This window comes from Melanotaenia boesemani, chromosome 1 (genome assembly GCF_017639745.1).
Source record: "Melanotaenia boesemani isolate fMelBoe1 chromosome 1, fMelBoe1.pri, whole genome shotgun sequence".
In the NCBI taxonomy this organism is placed as follows: domain Eukaryota; kingdom Metazoa; phylum Chordata; class Actinopteri; order Atheriniformes; family Melanotaeniidae; genus Melanotaenia; species Melanotaenia boesemani.
Window position 1 is genome coordinate 42,884,043 of NC_055682.1, and position 15,284 is coordinate 42,899,326.

Genomic DNA, 15,284 nt, shown 5'->3' on the forward strand with positions numbered 1-15,284 from the left:
TTGTAGATAAAGGCTGGTAGGTAAAGCCTGGTCGATAAAGGCGGGTATGTAAAGCGTGGTAGATAAAGGCTGGTAGATAAAGGCTAGTAGATAAAGGCTGGTAGGTAAATGGTTGTAGATAAAGGCTGGTATGTAAAGGCTGGTAGGTAAAAGGTTGTAGATAAAGGCTGGTATGTAACGGCTGGTAGATAAAGGCTGGTAGGTAAAGCCTGGTCGATAAAGGCTGGTAGATAAAGGCTGGTAGATAAAGGCTGGTAGGTAAAGGCTGGTAGGTAAAGGCTGGTAGGAAAAGGCTGGTAGATAAAGGCTAGTAGATAAAGGCTGGTAGGTAAATGGTTGTAGATAAAGGCTGGTATGTAAAGGCTGGTAGGTAAAAGGTTGTAGATAAAGGCTGGTATGTAAAGGCTGGTAGGTAAATGGTTGTAGATAAAGGCTGGTATGTAACGGCTGGTATGTAAAGGCTGGTAGGTAAAAGGTTGTAGATAAAGGCTGATATGTAAAGCCTGGTCGATAAAGGCTGGTAGATAAAAACTGGTAGGTAAAAGCTTGTGGATAAAGGCTGGTAGGTAAAGCCTGGTAGGTAAAAGCTTGTAGATAAAGGCTGGTAGGTAAAGCCCGGTCGATAAAGGCTGGTAGGTAAAAGGTTGTAGATAAAGGCTGGTAGATAAAAGCTAATAGGTAAAGGCTGGTAGGTTTAAGGTTGTAGATAAAGGCTGGTAGGTAGAAGGTTGTAGATAAAGGCTGGTATGTAAAGGCTGGTAGGTAAATGGTTGTAGATAAAGGCTGGTATGTAAAGGCTGGTAGGTAAAAGGTTGTAGATAAAGGCTGGTATGTAAAGGCTGGTAGATAAAGGCTGGTAGGTAAAGCCTGGTCGATAAAGGCTGGTAGATAAGGCTGGTAGTTAAAGGCTGGTAGATAAAGGCTGGTAGGAAAAGGCTGGTAGATAAAGGCTAGTAGATAAAGGCTGGTAGGTAAATGGTTGTAGATAAAGGCTGGTAGATAAAGACTGGTAGGTAAAAGCTTGTAGATAAAGGCTGGTAGGTAAAGCGTGGTCGACAAAGGCTGGTAGGTAAAAGGTTGTAGATAAAGGCTGGTAGATAAAAGCTAATAGGTAAAGGCTGGTAGGTAAAAGGTTGTAGATAACGGCTGGTAGATAAAAACTGGTAGGTAAAGGCTGGTAGATAAAGGCTGGTAGGTAAAAGCTTGTAGATAAAGGCTGGTAGGTAAAGCCTGGTCGATAAAGGCGGGTATGTAAAGGGTGGTAGATAAAGGCTGGTAGATAAAGGCTAGTAGATAAAGGCTGGTAGGTAAATGGTTGTAGATAAAGGCTGGTATGTAAAGGCTGGTAGGTAAAAGGTTGTAGATAAAGGCTGGTATGTAACGGCTGGTAGATAAAGGCTGGTAGGTAAAGCCTGGTCGATAAAGGCTGGTAGATAAAGGCTGGTAGTCAAAGGCTGGTATGTAAAGGCTGGTAGGTAAAGGCTGGTAGGAAAAGGCTGGTAGATAAAGGCTAGTAGATAAAGGCTGGTAGGTAAATGGTTGTAGATAAAGGCTGGTATGTAACGGCTGGTATGTAAAGGCTGGTAGGTAAAAGGTTGTAGATAAAGGCTGGTATGTAAAGGCTGGTAGGTAAATGGTTGTAGATAAAGGCTGGTATGTAACGGCTGGTATGTAAAGGCTGGTAGGTAAAAGGTTGTAGATAAAGGCTGATATGTAAAGCCTGGTCGATAAAGGCTGGTAGGTAAAGGCTGGTAGATAAAGACTGGTCGATAAAGGCGGGTATGTAAAGGGTGGTAGATAAAGGCTGGTAGATAAAGGCTAGTAGATAAAGGCTGGTAGGTAAATGGTTGTAGATAAAGGCTGGTATGTAAAGGCTGGTAGGTAAAAGGTTGTAGATAAAGGCTGGTATGTAACGGCTGGTAGATAAAGGCTGGTAGGTAAAGCCTGGTCGATAAAGGCTGGTAGATAAAGGCTGGTAGTCAAAGGCTGGTATGTAAAGGCTGGTAGGTAAAGGCTGGTAGGAAAAGGCTGGTAGATAAAGGCTAGTAGATAAAGGCTGGTAGGTAAATGGTTGTAGATAAAGGCTGGTATGTAAAGGCTGGTAGGTAAAAGGTTGTAGATAAAGGCTGGTATGTAAGGCTGGTAGGTAAATGGTTGTAGATAAAGGCTGGTATGTAACGGCTGGTATGTAAAGGCTGGTAGGTAAAAGGTTGTAGATAAAGGCTGATATGTAAAGCCTGGTCGATAAAGGCTGGTAGGTAAAGGCTGGTAGATAAAGACTGGCAGGTAAAAGCTTGTAGATAAAGGCTAGTAGGTAAAAACTTGTAGATAAAGGCTGGTAGGTAAAGCTTGGTCGATAAAGGCTGGTAGATGAAGGCTGGTAGGTAAAGACTGGTATGTAAAGGCTGGTAGGTAAAATGGTTGTAGATAAAGGCTGGTATGTAAAGGCTGGTAGGTAGAAGGTTGTAGATAAAGGCTGGTATGTAAAGGCTGGTGTGTAAAGGGTGGTAGATAAAGGCTGGCAAAGAAAGGTTGGCAGATAAAGGCTGGCAGATAACAGCTGGTAGATAAAAGCTGGTAGATAAAGGCTGGTAGGTAAAGGCTGGTAGATAAAGGCTGGTAGATAAAGGCTGGTAGAAAAAGGCTGGTACGTAAAAGGTTGTAGATAAAGGCTGGTAGATAAAAGCTAATTGGTAAAGGCTGGTAGGTAAAAGGTTGTAGTTAAAGGCTGGTAGATAAAAGCTAATTGGTAAAGGCTGGTAGGTAAAAGGTTGAAGATAACAGCTGGTGGATAAAAGCTGGTAGGTAAAGGCTGGTAGATAAAGGCTGGTAGGTAAAAGCTTGTAGATAAAGGCTGGTATGTAAAGCCTGGTCGATAAAGGCTGGTAGGTAAAAGGTTGTAGATAAAGGCTGGTAGGTAAAGCCTGGTCGATAAAGGCGGGTATGTAAAGGGTGGTAGATAAAGGCTGGTAGATAAAGGCTAGTAGATAAAGGCTGGTAGGTAAATGGTTGTAGATAAAGGCTGGTATGTAAAGGCTGGTAGGTAAAAGGTTGTAGATAAAGGCTGGTATGTAACGGCTGGTAGATAAAGGCTGGTAGGTAAAGCCTGGTCGATAAAGGCTGGTAGATAAAGGCTGGTAGTCAAAGGCTGGTATGTAAAGGCTGGTAGGTAAAGGCTGGTAGGAAAAGGCTGGTAGATAAAGGCTAGTAGATAAAGGCTGGTAGGTAAATGGTTGTAGATAAAGGCTGGTATGTAAAGGCTGGTAGGTAAAAGGTTGTAGATAAAGGCTGGTATGTAAAGGCTGGTAGGTAAATGGTTGTAGATAAAGGCTGGTATGTAACGGCTGGTATGTAAAGGCTGGTAGGTAAAAGGTTGTAGATAAAGGCTGATATGTAAAGCCTGGTCGATAAAGGCTGGTAGGTAAAGGCTGGTAGATAAAGACTGGTAGGTAAAAGCTTGTAGATAAAGGCTAGTAGGTAAAAACTTGTAGATAAAGGCTGGTAGGTAAAGCTTGGTCGATAAAGGCTGGTAGATGAAGGCTGGTAGGTAAAGACTGGTATGTAAAGGCTGGTAGGTAAAAGGTTGTAGATAAAGGCTGGTATGTAAAGGCTGGTAGGTAGAAGGTTGTAGATAAAGGCTGGTATGTAAAGGCTGGTGTGTAAAGTGTGGTAGATAAAGGCTGGCAAAGAAAGGTTGGCAGATAAAGGCTGGCAGATAACAGCTGGTAGATAAAAGCTGGTAGATAAAGGCTGGTAGGTAAAGGCTGGTAGATAAAGGCTGGTAGATAAAGGCTGGTAGAAAAAGGCTGGTACGTAAAAGGTTGTAGATAAAGGCTGGTAGATAAAAGCTAATTGGTAAAGGCTGGTAGGTAAAAGGTTGTAGATAAAGGCTGGTAGATAAAAGCTAATTGGTAAAGGCTGGTAGGTAAAAGGTTGAAGATAACAGCTGGTGGATAAAAGCTGGTAGGTAAAGGCTGGTAGATAAAGGCTGGTAGGTAAAAGCTTGTAGATAAAGGCTGGTATGTAAAGCCTGGTCGATAAAGGCTGGTAGGTAAAAGGTTGTAGATAAAGGCTGGTAGGTAAAGCCTGGTCGATAAAGGCGGGTATGTAAAGCGTGGTAGATAAAGGCTGGTAGATAAAGGCTAGTAGATAAAGGCTGGTAGGTAAATGGTTGTAGATAAAGGCTGGTATGTAAAGGCTGGTAGGTAAAAGGTTGTAGATAAAGGCTGGTATGTAACGGCTGGTAGATAAAGGCTGGTAGGTAAAGCCTGGTCGATAAAGGCTGGTAGATAAAGGCTGGTAGTCAAAGGCTGGTATGTAAAGGCTGGTAGGTAAAGGCTGGTAGGAAAAGGCTGGTAGATAAAGGCTAGTAGATAAAGGCTGGTAGGTAAATGGTTGTAGATAAAGGCTGGTATGTAAAGGCTGGTAGGTAAAAGGTTGTAGATAAAGGCTGGTATGTAAAGGCTGGTAGGTAAATGGTTGTAGATAAAGGCTGGTATGTAACGGCTGGTATGTAAAGGCTGGTAGGTAAAAGGTTGTAGATAAAGGCTGATATGTAAAGCCTGGTCGATAAAGGCTGGTAGATAAAAACTGGTAGGTAAAAGCTTGTGGATAAAGGCTGGTAGGTAAAGCCTGGTAGGTAAAAGCTTGTAGATAAAGGCTGGTAGGTAAAGCCCGGTCGATAAAGGCTGGTAGGTAAAAGGTTGTAGATAAAGGCTGGTAGATAAAAGCTAATAGGTAAAGGCTGGTAGGTTTAAGGTTGTAGATAAAGGCTGGTAGGTAGAAGGTTGTAGATAAAGGCTGGTATGTAAAGGCTGGTAGGTAAATGGTTGTAGATAAAGGCTGGTATGTAAAGGCTGGTAGGTAAAAGGTTGTAGATAAAGGCTGGTATGTAAAGGCTGGTAGATAAAGGCTGGTAGGTAAAGCCTGGTCGATAAAGGCTGGTAGATAAAGGCTGGTAGTTAAAGGCTGGTAGATAAAGGCTGGTAGGAAAAGGCTGGTAGATAAAGGCTAGTAGATAAAGGCTGGTAGGTAAATGGTTGTAGATAAAGGCTGGTAGATAAAGACTGGTAGGTAAAAGCTTGTAGATAAAGGCTGGTAGGTAAAGCGTGGTCGACAAAGGCTGGTAGGTAAAAGGTTGTAGATAAAGGCTGGTAGATAAAAGCTAATAGGTAAAGGCTGGTAGGTAAAAGGTTGTAGATAACGGCTGGTAGATAAAAACTGGTAGGTAAAGGCTGGTAGATAAAGGCTGGTAGGTAAAAGCTTGTAGATAAAGGCTGGTAGGTAAAGCCTGGTCGATAAAGGCGGGTATGTAAAGGGTGGTAGATAAAGGCTGGTAGATAAAGGCTAGTAGATAAAGGCTGGTAGGTAAATGGTTGTAGATAAAGGCTGGTATGTAAAGGCTGGTAGGTAAAAGGTTGTAGATAAAGGCTGGTATGTAACGGCTGGTAGATAAAGGCTGGTAGGTAAAGCCTGGTCGATAAAGGCTGGTAGATAAAGGCTGGTAGTCAAAGGCTGGTATGTAAAGGCTGGTAGGTAAAGACTGGTAGGAAAAGGCTGGTAGATAAAGGCTAGTAGATAAAGGCTGGTAGGTAAATGGTTGTAGATAAAGGCTGGTATGTAAAGGCTGGTAGGTAAAAGGTTGTAGATAAAGGCTGGTATGTAAAGGCTGGTAGGTAAATGGTTGTAGATAAAGGCTGGTATGTAACGGCTGGTATGTAAAGGCTGGTAGGTAAAAGGTTGTAGATAAAGGCTGATATGTAAAGCCTGGTCGATAAAGGCTGGTAGGTAAAGGCTGGTAGATAAAGACTGGTCGATAAAGGCGGGTATGTAAAGGGTGGTAGATAAAGGCTGGTAGATAAAGGCTAGTAGATAAAGGCTGGTAGGTAAATGGTTGTAGATAAAGGCTGGTATGTAAAGGCTGGTAGGTAAAAGGTTGTAGATAAAGGCTGGTATGTAAAGGCTGGTAGGTAAAGCCTGGTCGATAAAGGCTGGTAGATAAAGGCTGGTAGTCAAAGGCTGGTATGTAAAGGCTGGTAGGTAAAGGCTGGTAGGAAAAGGCTGGTAGATAAAGGCTAGTAGATAAAGGCTGGTAGGTAAATGGTTGTAGATAAAGGCTGGTATGTAAAGGCTGGTAGGTAAAAGGTTGTAGATAAAGGCTGGTATGTAAAGGCTGGTAGGTAAATGGTTGTAGATAAAGGCTGGTATGTAACGGCTGGTATGTAAAGGCTGGTAGGTAAAAGGTTGTAGATAAAGGCTGATATGTAAAGCCTGGTCGATAAAGGCTGGTAGGTAAAGGCTGGTAGATAAAGACTGGCAGGTAAAAGCTTGTAGATAAAGGCTAGTAGGTAAAAACTTGTAGATAAAGGCTGGTAGGTAAAGCTTGGTCGATAAAGGCTGGTAGATGAAGGCTGGTAGGTAAAGACTGGTATGTAAAGGCTGGTAGGTAAAAGGTTGTAGATAAAGGCTGGTATGTAAAGGCTGGTAGGTAGAAGGTTGTAGATAAAGGCTGGTATGTAAAGGCTGGTGTGTAAAGGGTGGTAGATAAAGGCTGGCAAAGAAAGGTTGGCAGATAAAGGCTGGCAGATAACAGCTGGTAGATAAAAGCTGGTAGATAAAGGCTGGTAGGTAAAGGCTGGTAGATAAAGGCTGGTAGATAAAGGCTGGTAGAAAAAGGCTGGTACGTAAAAGGTTGTAGATAAAGGCTGGTAGATAAAAGCTAATTGGTAAAGGCTGGTAGGTAAAAGGTTGTAGTTAAAGGCTGGTAGATAAAAGCTAATTGGTAAAGGCTGGTAGGTAAAAGGTTGAAGATAACAGCTGGTGGATAAAAGCTGGTAGGTAAAGGCTGGTAGATAAAGGCTGGTAGGTAAAAGCTTGTAGATAAAGGCTGGTATGTAAAGCCTGGTCGATAAAGGCTGGTAGGTAAAAGGTTGTAGATAAAGGCTGGTAGGTAAAGCCTGGTCGATAAAGGCGGGTATGTAAAGCGTGGTAGATAAAGGCTGGTAGATAAAGGCTAGTAGATAAAGGCTGGTAGGTAAATGGTTGTAGATAAAGGCTGGTATGTAAAGGCTGGTAGGTAAAAGGTTGTAGATAAAGGCTGGTATGTAACGGCTGGTAGATAAAGGCTGGTAGGTAAAGCCTGGTCGATAAAGGCTGGTAGATAAAGGCTGGTAGTCAAAGGCTGGTATGTAAAGGCTGGTAGGTAAAGGCTGGTAGGAAAAGGCTGGTAGATAAAGGCTAGTAGATAAAGGCTGGTAGGTAAATGGTTGTAGATAAAGGCTGGTATGTAAAGGCTGGTAGGTAAAAGGTTGTAGATAAAGGCTGGTATGTAAAGGCTGGTAGGTAAATGGTTGTAGATAAAGGCTGGTATGTAACGGCTGGTATGTAAAGGCTGGTAGGTAAAAGGTTGTAGATAAAGGCTGATATGTAAAGCCTGGTCGATAAAGGCTGGTAGATAAAGACTGGTAGGTAAAAGCTTGTGGATAAAGGCTGGTAGGTAAAGCCTGGTAGGTAAAAGCTTGTAGATAAAGGCTGGTAGGTAAAGCCCGGTCGATAAAGGCTGGTAGGTAAAAGGTTGTAGATAAAGGCTGGTAGATAAAAGCTAATAGGTAAAGGCTGGTAGGTTTAAGGTTGTAGATAAAGGCTGGTAGGTAGAAGGTTGTAGATAAAGGCTGGTATGTAAAGGCTGGTAGGTAAATGGTTGTAGATAAAGGCTGGTATGTAAAGGCTGGTAGGTAAAAGGTTTTAGATAAAGGCTGGTATGTAAAGGCTGGTAGATAAAGGCTGGTAGGTAAAGCCTGGTCGATAAAGGCTGGTAGATAAAGGCTGGTAGATAAAGGCTGGTAGATAAAGGCTGGTAGGAAAAGGCTGGTAGATAAAGGCTAGTAGATAAAGGCTGGTAGGTAAATGGTTGTAGATAAAGGCTGGTAGATAAAGACTGGTAGGTAAAAGCTTGTAGATAAAGGCTGGTAGGTAAAGCGTGGTCGACAAAGGCTGGTAGGTAAAAGGTTGTAGATAAAGGCTGGTAGATAAAAGCTAATAGGTAAAGGCTGGTAGGTAAAAGGTTGTAGATAACGGCTGGTAGATAAAAACTGGTAGGTAAAGGCTGGTAGATAAAGGCTGGTAGGTAAAAGCTTGTAGATAAAGGCTGGTAGGTAAAGCCTGGTCGATAAAGGCGGGTATGTAAAGGGTGGTAGATAAAGGCTGGTAGATAAAGGCTAGTAGATAAAGGCTGGTAGGTAAATGGTTGTAGATAAAGGCTGGTATGTAAAGGCTGGTAGGTAAAAGGTTGTAGATAAAGGCTGGTATGTAACGGCTGGTAGATAAAGGCTGGTAGGTAAAGCCTGGTCGATAAAGGCTGGTAGATAAAGGCTGGTAGTCAAAGGCTGGTATGTAAAGGCTGGTAGGTAAAGGCTGGTAGGAAAAGGCTGGTAGATAAAGGCTAGTAGATAAAGGCTGGTAGGTAAATGGTTGTAGATAAAGGCTGGTATGTAAAGGCTGGTAGGTAAAAGGTTGTAGATAAAGGCTGGTATGTAAAGGCTGGTAGGTAAATGGTTGTAGATAAAGGCTGGTATGTAACGGCTGGTATGTAAAGGCTGGTAGGTAAAAGGTTGTAGATAAAGGCTGATATGTAAAGCCTGGTCGATAAAGGCTGGTAGGTAAAGGCTGGTAGATAAAGACTGGTAGGTAAAAGCTTGTAGATAAAGGCTAGTAGGTAAAAACTTGTAGATAAAGGCTGGTAGGTAAAGCTTGGTCGATAAAGGCTGGTAGATGAAGGCTGGTAGGTAAAGACTGGTATGTAAAGGCTGGTAGGTAAAAGGTTGTAGATAAAGGCTGGTATGTAAAGGCTGGTAGGTAGAAGGTTGTAGATAAAGGCTGGTATGTAAAGGCTGGTAGGTAAATGGTTGTAGATAAAGGCTGGTATGTAAAGACTGGTAGGTAAAAGCTTGTAGATAAAGGCTGGTATGTAAAGGCTGGTGTGTAAAGGGTGGTAGATAAAGGCTGGCAAAGAAAGGTTGGTAGATAAAGGCTGGCAGATAACAGCTGGTAGATAAAAGCTGGTAGATAAAGGCTGGTAGGTAAAGGCTGGTAGATAAAGGCTGGTAGATAAAGGCTGGTAGATAAAGGCTGGTAGAAAAAGGCTGGTACGTAAAAGGTTGTAGATAAAGGCTGGTAGATAAAAGCTAATTGGTAAAGGCTGGTAGGTAAAAGGTTGTAGATAAAGGCTGGTAGATAAAAGCTAATTGGTAAAGGCTGGTAGGTAAAAGGTTGAAGATAACAGCTGGTGGATAAAAGCTGGTAGGTAAAGGCTGGTAGATAAGGGCTGGTAGGTAAAAGCTTGTAGATAAAGGCTGGTATGTAAAGCCTGGTCGATAAAGGCTGGTAGGTAAAAGGTTGTAGATAAAGGCTGGTAGGTAAAGCCTGGTCGATAAAGGCGGGTATGTAAAGGGTGGTAGATAAAGGCTGGTAGATAAAGGCTAGTAGATAAAGGCTGGTAGGTAAATGGTTGTAGATAAAGGCTGGTATGTAAAGGCTGGTAGGTAAAAGGTTGTAGATAAAGGCTGGTATGTAACGGCTGGTAGATAAAGGCTGGTAGATAAAGCCTGGTAGATAAAGGCTGGTAGATAACGGCTGGTATGTAAAGGCTGGTAGGTAAAGGCTGGTAGGAAAAGGCTGGTAGATAAAGGCTAGTAGATAAAGGCTGGTAGGTAAATGGCTGTAGATAAAGGCTGGTATGTAAAGGCTGGTAGGTAAAAGGTTGTAGATAAAGGCTGGTATGTAAAGGCTGGTAGGTAAATGGTTGTAGATAAAGGCTGGTATGTAACGGCTGGTATGTAAAGGCTGGTAGGTAAAAGCTTGTAGATAAAGGCTGATATGTAAAGCCTGGTCGATAAAGGCTGGTAGGTAAAGGCTGGTAGATAAAGACTGGTAGGTAAAAGCTTGTGGATAAAGGCTGGTAGGTAAAGCCTGGTAGGTAAAAGCTTGTAGATAAAGGCTGGTAGGTAAAGCCTGGTCGATAAAGGCTGGTAGGTAAAAGGTTGTAGATAAAGGCTGGTAGATAAAAGCTAATAGGTAAAGGCTGGTAGGTTTAAGGTTGTAGATAAAGGCTGGTAGGTAGAAGGTTGTAGATAAAGGCTGGTATGTAAAGGCTGGTAGGTAAATGGTTGTAGATAAAGGCTGGTATGTAAAGGCTGGTAGGTAAAAGGTTGTAGATAAAGGCTGGTATGTAAAGGCTGGTAGATAAAGGCTGGTAGGTAAAGCCTGGTCGATAAAGGCTGGTAGATAAAGGCTGGTAGTTAAAGGCTGGTAGATAAAGGCTGGTAGGAAAAGGCTGGTAGATAAAGGCTAGTAGATAAAGGCTGGTAGGTAAATGGTTGTAGATAAAGGCTGGTAGGCAAAGGCTGGTAGATAAAGACTGGTAGGTAAAAGCTTGTAGATAAAGGCTGGTAGGTAAAGCGTGGTCGACAAAGGCTGGTAGGTAAAAGGTTGTAGATAAAGGCTGGTAGATAAAAGCTAATAGGTAAAGGCTGGTAGGTAAAAGGTTGTAGATAACGGCTGGTAGATAAAAACTGGTAGGTAAAGGCTGGTAGATAAAGGCTGGTAGGTAAAAGCTTGTAGATAAAGGCTGGTATGTAAAGCCTGGTCGATAAACGCTGCTAGGTAAAAGGTTGTAGATAAAGGCTGGTAGGTAAAGCCTGGTCGATAAAGGCGGGTATGTAAAGGGTGGTAGATAAAGGCTGGTATGTAAAGGCTGGTAGATAAAAGGCTGGTAGGTAAAAGCTTGTAGATAAAGGATGGTATGTAAAGGCTGGTAGGTAAAAGGTTGTAGATAAAGGCTAGTAGGTAAAAGCTTGTAGATAAAGGCTGGTAGGTAAAAGCTTGTAGATAAAGGCTGGTAGGTAAAGCCTGGTCGATAAAGGCTGGTCGATAAAGGCTGGTATGTAAAGTCTGGTAGGTAAAAGGTTGTAGATAAAGGCTGGTATGTAAAGGCTGGTAGGTAGAAGGTTGTAGATAAAGGCTGGTATGTAAAGGCTGGTAGGTAAATGGTTGTAGATAAAGGCTGGTATGTAACGGCTGGTATGTAAAGGCTGGTAGGTAAAAGGTTGTAGATAAAGGCTGATATGTAAAGCCTGGTCGATAAAGGCTGGTAGGTAAAGGCTGGCAGATAAAGGCTGGTAGATAAAGGCTGGTAGGTAAAGGCTGGTAGATAAAGGATGGTATGTAAAGGCTGGTAGATAAAGGCTGGCAAATAAAGGCTGGCAGATAACAGCTGGTAGATAAAAGCTGGTAGATAAAGGGTGGTAGATAAAGGCTGGTAGGTAAAGGCTGGTAGATAAAGGCTGGTAGAAAAAGGCTGGTAGGTAAAGGCTGGTAGATAAAGGCTGGTAGGTAAAGGCTGGCAGATAAAAGCTGGTAGATAAAGGCTGGTAGGTAAAGGCGGGTGTGTAAATGCGGGTGTGTAAAGGCTGGTAGGTAAAGGTTGGTAGAAAAAGGCTGGTATGTAAAGGCTGGTAGATAAAGGTAGTGGTTTAGTTCTTTTTGTAGATAGATCAGTCCTGGTTCTGCTGGATCTCAGTGCTGTGTTTGATACTGTAGATCCCAGAATCCTGTTGCACAGGCTGGAAAACTGGGTCTGACTTTCTGGAGCGGTCCTTAACTGGTTCAGGTCCTATTTAGAAGGCCAGAGTTATTTTCTTACGATCGGCAACTATGAATCCGAACGAGTGGCCAAGACTTGTGGAGTCCCCCAGGGGTCAGTCCTTGGACCTCTTCTGTTCAAGTTGTATGCTCCCTTTGGGAGTTTTTGGGAATATTACAGAACTATAGCATTAATTATCAAAGTTATGCAGATGATACACAACTTTATGTGTCTCTGTCACCATATGACTGCAGCCCAACAGACTTATTGTGTCAGTGTCTGGAGCAAATAAACGCCTGGATGAAGGAGAATTTTCTACAATTAAATGAAGACAAAACCGAGATTATTCTGTTTGATAGAAAGAGAAGAGGGTCAGCATTGGTAAACACCTGGAGACTCGGGCTCTTAAAACCACTGACCAAGTTCGTAACCTTGAAGGTTTTGATAGCCTCAGACCTGACTTTCAGCAGCCACATCAAAGCTTCACTAAGAAGCTTTTTACCAGCTCAGAAACATCAACAGGATTAAAAGTTTAGTCTCCCAGAAAGACCAAGAGAAACTCATCCATGCATTCATCTCCAGTAGGCTGGATTACTGTAATGGTCTTTTAACGGGACTTCCTAAAAAGAGCATTAAACATCAGCAGCTCATCCAAAACGCTGCTGCTAGAGTTTTAACCAGGACTAAGAGATCTGAACACATCACACCAGTTTTGAAATCTTTACACTGGCTTCCGGTTTATACTGGTTTCCAGTCAGTCATAATTTAAAACCCTTCTGATGGTTTTCATCCCAGAACGGTTTAGGCCCAGAATACATCTATGATATGTTCAGAGAATATAAACCTAGCAGAGCTCTTAGATCCAAAGACTCTGGTCAACTAGTCCAGACCAGAGTCCAGACTAAACATGGAGAAGCAGCATTTAGCCGTTATGCTGCAAACAAGTGGAACAAACTGCCAGAGGAGATTAAACTTTCACCAAATGTAGACATTTTTAAATCCAGGTTAAAAACATTTCTTTTCTCATGTGCCTATGCATGAAATCTGCACTGTAACTTTAACTTATCTTGCTTTTAATAATTTTAATGTAATTTATTATTGTATTGTGATTTCTGCTATGTGTTGTTGCCTCTTTCTATTTCTTAATATCTGTAATGCTTTTGTTTTATGTAAAGCACTTTGAATTGTTTTTTACATGAAATGTGCTGTACAAATAAACTGCCTTGCCTTGGGTTTTTGTCACAGCTCTGTAAAAGAATTTTTATTATTTAATGAAAAAACAATAGAACAAACGATTGTGTCTGACTGAGGAGGTGGTTTTATTGTTTCAGCTGCAGAGAAACTCACCATGAACCCCATCATGACCACCATAGTGAGGTAAGCTGGAAGTCTGTCCGTGCAGGTCAGCTTCATTTTCTCGTCCTGAAACACACAGACAAGCACACTAAAGCCTAGTACACACAAAGATTTCCGGGCTGTTTTTGTCCCGATTTTGTCTCTTCCTGATCACGGACAGCAAACGCCTGATTATCCTGACTTAGAAGATTTTTCTGTACATATATCATGTGGTCTGAGGTTACGAGCAGATTTGTCCCGATAATCCGCTTCAAAACGGCTCGTAGCCGACAATTGGGAACATTGAACATGTTCAATATTTCAGAGCCGATTTCTGAGGAATTCCGACGACTAGTGCATTGTGACTGAGTGAATGGTGACGTGGTACGGAAATGGTGCCAATCAGAGAGCGAGCTGGCTGGGGAACAAAGAAGTAAATAAAGTCCGTGTTCACGCCAACTCCAGTCTGTTATTTTTTTCAGTTCTGGCCTTTTCTGTAAACAATAGTCCAAAGACCGCCACCATCATTCCCTCGTCCTGTATATCCTCTTCCATGTTGGGTGTTGTGTTTTCAGGTTGCTACTACGTTTCTTCTTCCACGTTTTTTTGCCGGTTGTTGCCATGGTTCTTCTACGTTTTTGTTAGATCACGTTTGGTCACGTGAGATGTCCGACTCGGAGGACTAGATTGTAGAGGAGCTGACAGCATTGTTATGTGTTTGTTGTTCTGTGATTAGATTATAGGAGCCACCACACAAGGTACGATTAAAACTGTTTAATGCCTGATTTTATCTTCATGTGCGAGGTATCGAACAGATAAAAAATCTCGTAAGATTAAAAAAATCCTTATGTGTACCAGGCTTAAGAAGAAAGCTCTCCAGCTGGGTACTGGACGTATTTGTTGGCCATGGTCTGTGTTTCTGAGCCCACAGGATCATGTTTTTTCTGTTATCAACAGCTTTTCATTTACTGGACATGTCTTTGAACACATCAGACAACATACACACAGACTGTAGCTGCATTGGAGCACGGATAATACTGCCGTGGGCTACCATGTCACATTCAAGTCCATAGAAAATGAGGTCAGGATGCTCAGGCGAGTGTAGAGGTTGAATGAGGAAGGAGACTTGATGAAAGACAACAGGCAGAGGGCAAATCATCAGCATGAACGAGCCTAATTCCCAACCATCATGTGGCGTTGTCACCTTCAGCGCATTAGCATGTTGCTAATGCTGGAGCCATTAAATGTGATTCTACATTAGTCAGAGCTGCTGTTCCTGTTTGCTTCATGGCCTTTGTGTGTTTGTAAATCCAAGCTTAAGAGAAAAATAAAACATTGGTAAGTGTCCAATGTGGGCTGATCACAAAGAAAATCCCCAAGATAAAGAATGTTTCTGTTAAATCTTTCGGTCTGCATCATAGGCTGGACCCGCTGCATGGAATGGATGAGAACATTTAAGCCTGTAATGAAAACAAATAAAAACCAGACAGTGACTGAGCCACCTCCTCAGATAGTGACCCATCATGGACTGAAACATGGGTCTGACACCAGTCTTACCTTTGGCTCCGACTGATCCTGTCTCATTGACTTCTGCATGACCCGCAACTCGTACTCGGCTCGGTTGTGATCCTGCAACAGCAGAGAAGATCCTGCTGGTGTTTCAGAGTGCAGGAAAAAATGGACATGTACAGCCTGTTTACAAGAAGCACTTTGTGTTTGAGTCTGAGCAGAGTGCAGTATAACAGGAAAGAGATGAAAACATTCACCAGTTATAACCAAAAGCAAAGTTTCTAGTCCAGTGTGGAAAAGACAGCTTTGTGCAGAATTTATATTTAACTAATGGAACCTCATCTGAGGCTTTCTCTAATCATGGAACACACACACTTATATGCTCCATTACATCTTAACTGCTTTTAAGATCAGAGCAGCAGATTAAATATGACATCACAACAGAGCTGACAATCTGTGCTGCTGAGCACAAACACAGGAAGTGATAGAGTGCCAATAATGGTCTGAAGACGGGAGAATAAAAAAAAAATTATGAGTGAATCTGATGCAGCAACACGTCTGGAAAAAGTTGGAACAGGAGCAACAAAAGGCTGGAAAAGTACCTGGTACAAACCAGAAACACATGGAGGAGCATTGGACAACTAATCAGGTTACCTGGCAGCAGGTCAGTAACATGACTGGGTATAAAAGGAGCATTTCAGAGAGGCAGAGTCTCTCAGATGGAAAGATGGACAGAGCTTCACCAATCTGAGAGAAACTGGATAAAAAACTTTGGAACAATTTCAGAAAAATGTTCCTCAGA

At 42.3% G+C, this 15,284-nt stretch overlaps 1 protein-coding gene across 4 annotated transcripts in view; it reads right to left on the reverse strand.

Moving 5' to 3' along the window:
* Positions 1 to 15,284, reverse strand: part of ano1a (anoctamin 1, calcium activated chloride channel a) — a 146,897-nt gene that overhangs the window by 50,927 nt on the left and 80,686 nt on the right. For all 4 annotated transcript variants that reach the window (XM_041988250.1, XM_041988178.1, XM_041988415.1 and 1 more), the window contains 2 exons: positions 14,531 to 14,602; positions 12,986 to 13,060 (listed from right to left, as the gene is read on the reverse strand). In XM_041988250.1, coding sequence (XP_041844184.1) covers positions 12,986 to 13,060; positions 14,531 to 14,602 — 147 coding nt within the window. The remainder of the gene's footprint in view (positions 1 to 12,985; positions 13,061 to 14,530; positions 14,603 to 15,284) is intronic.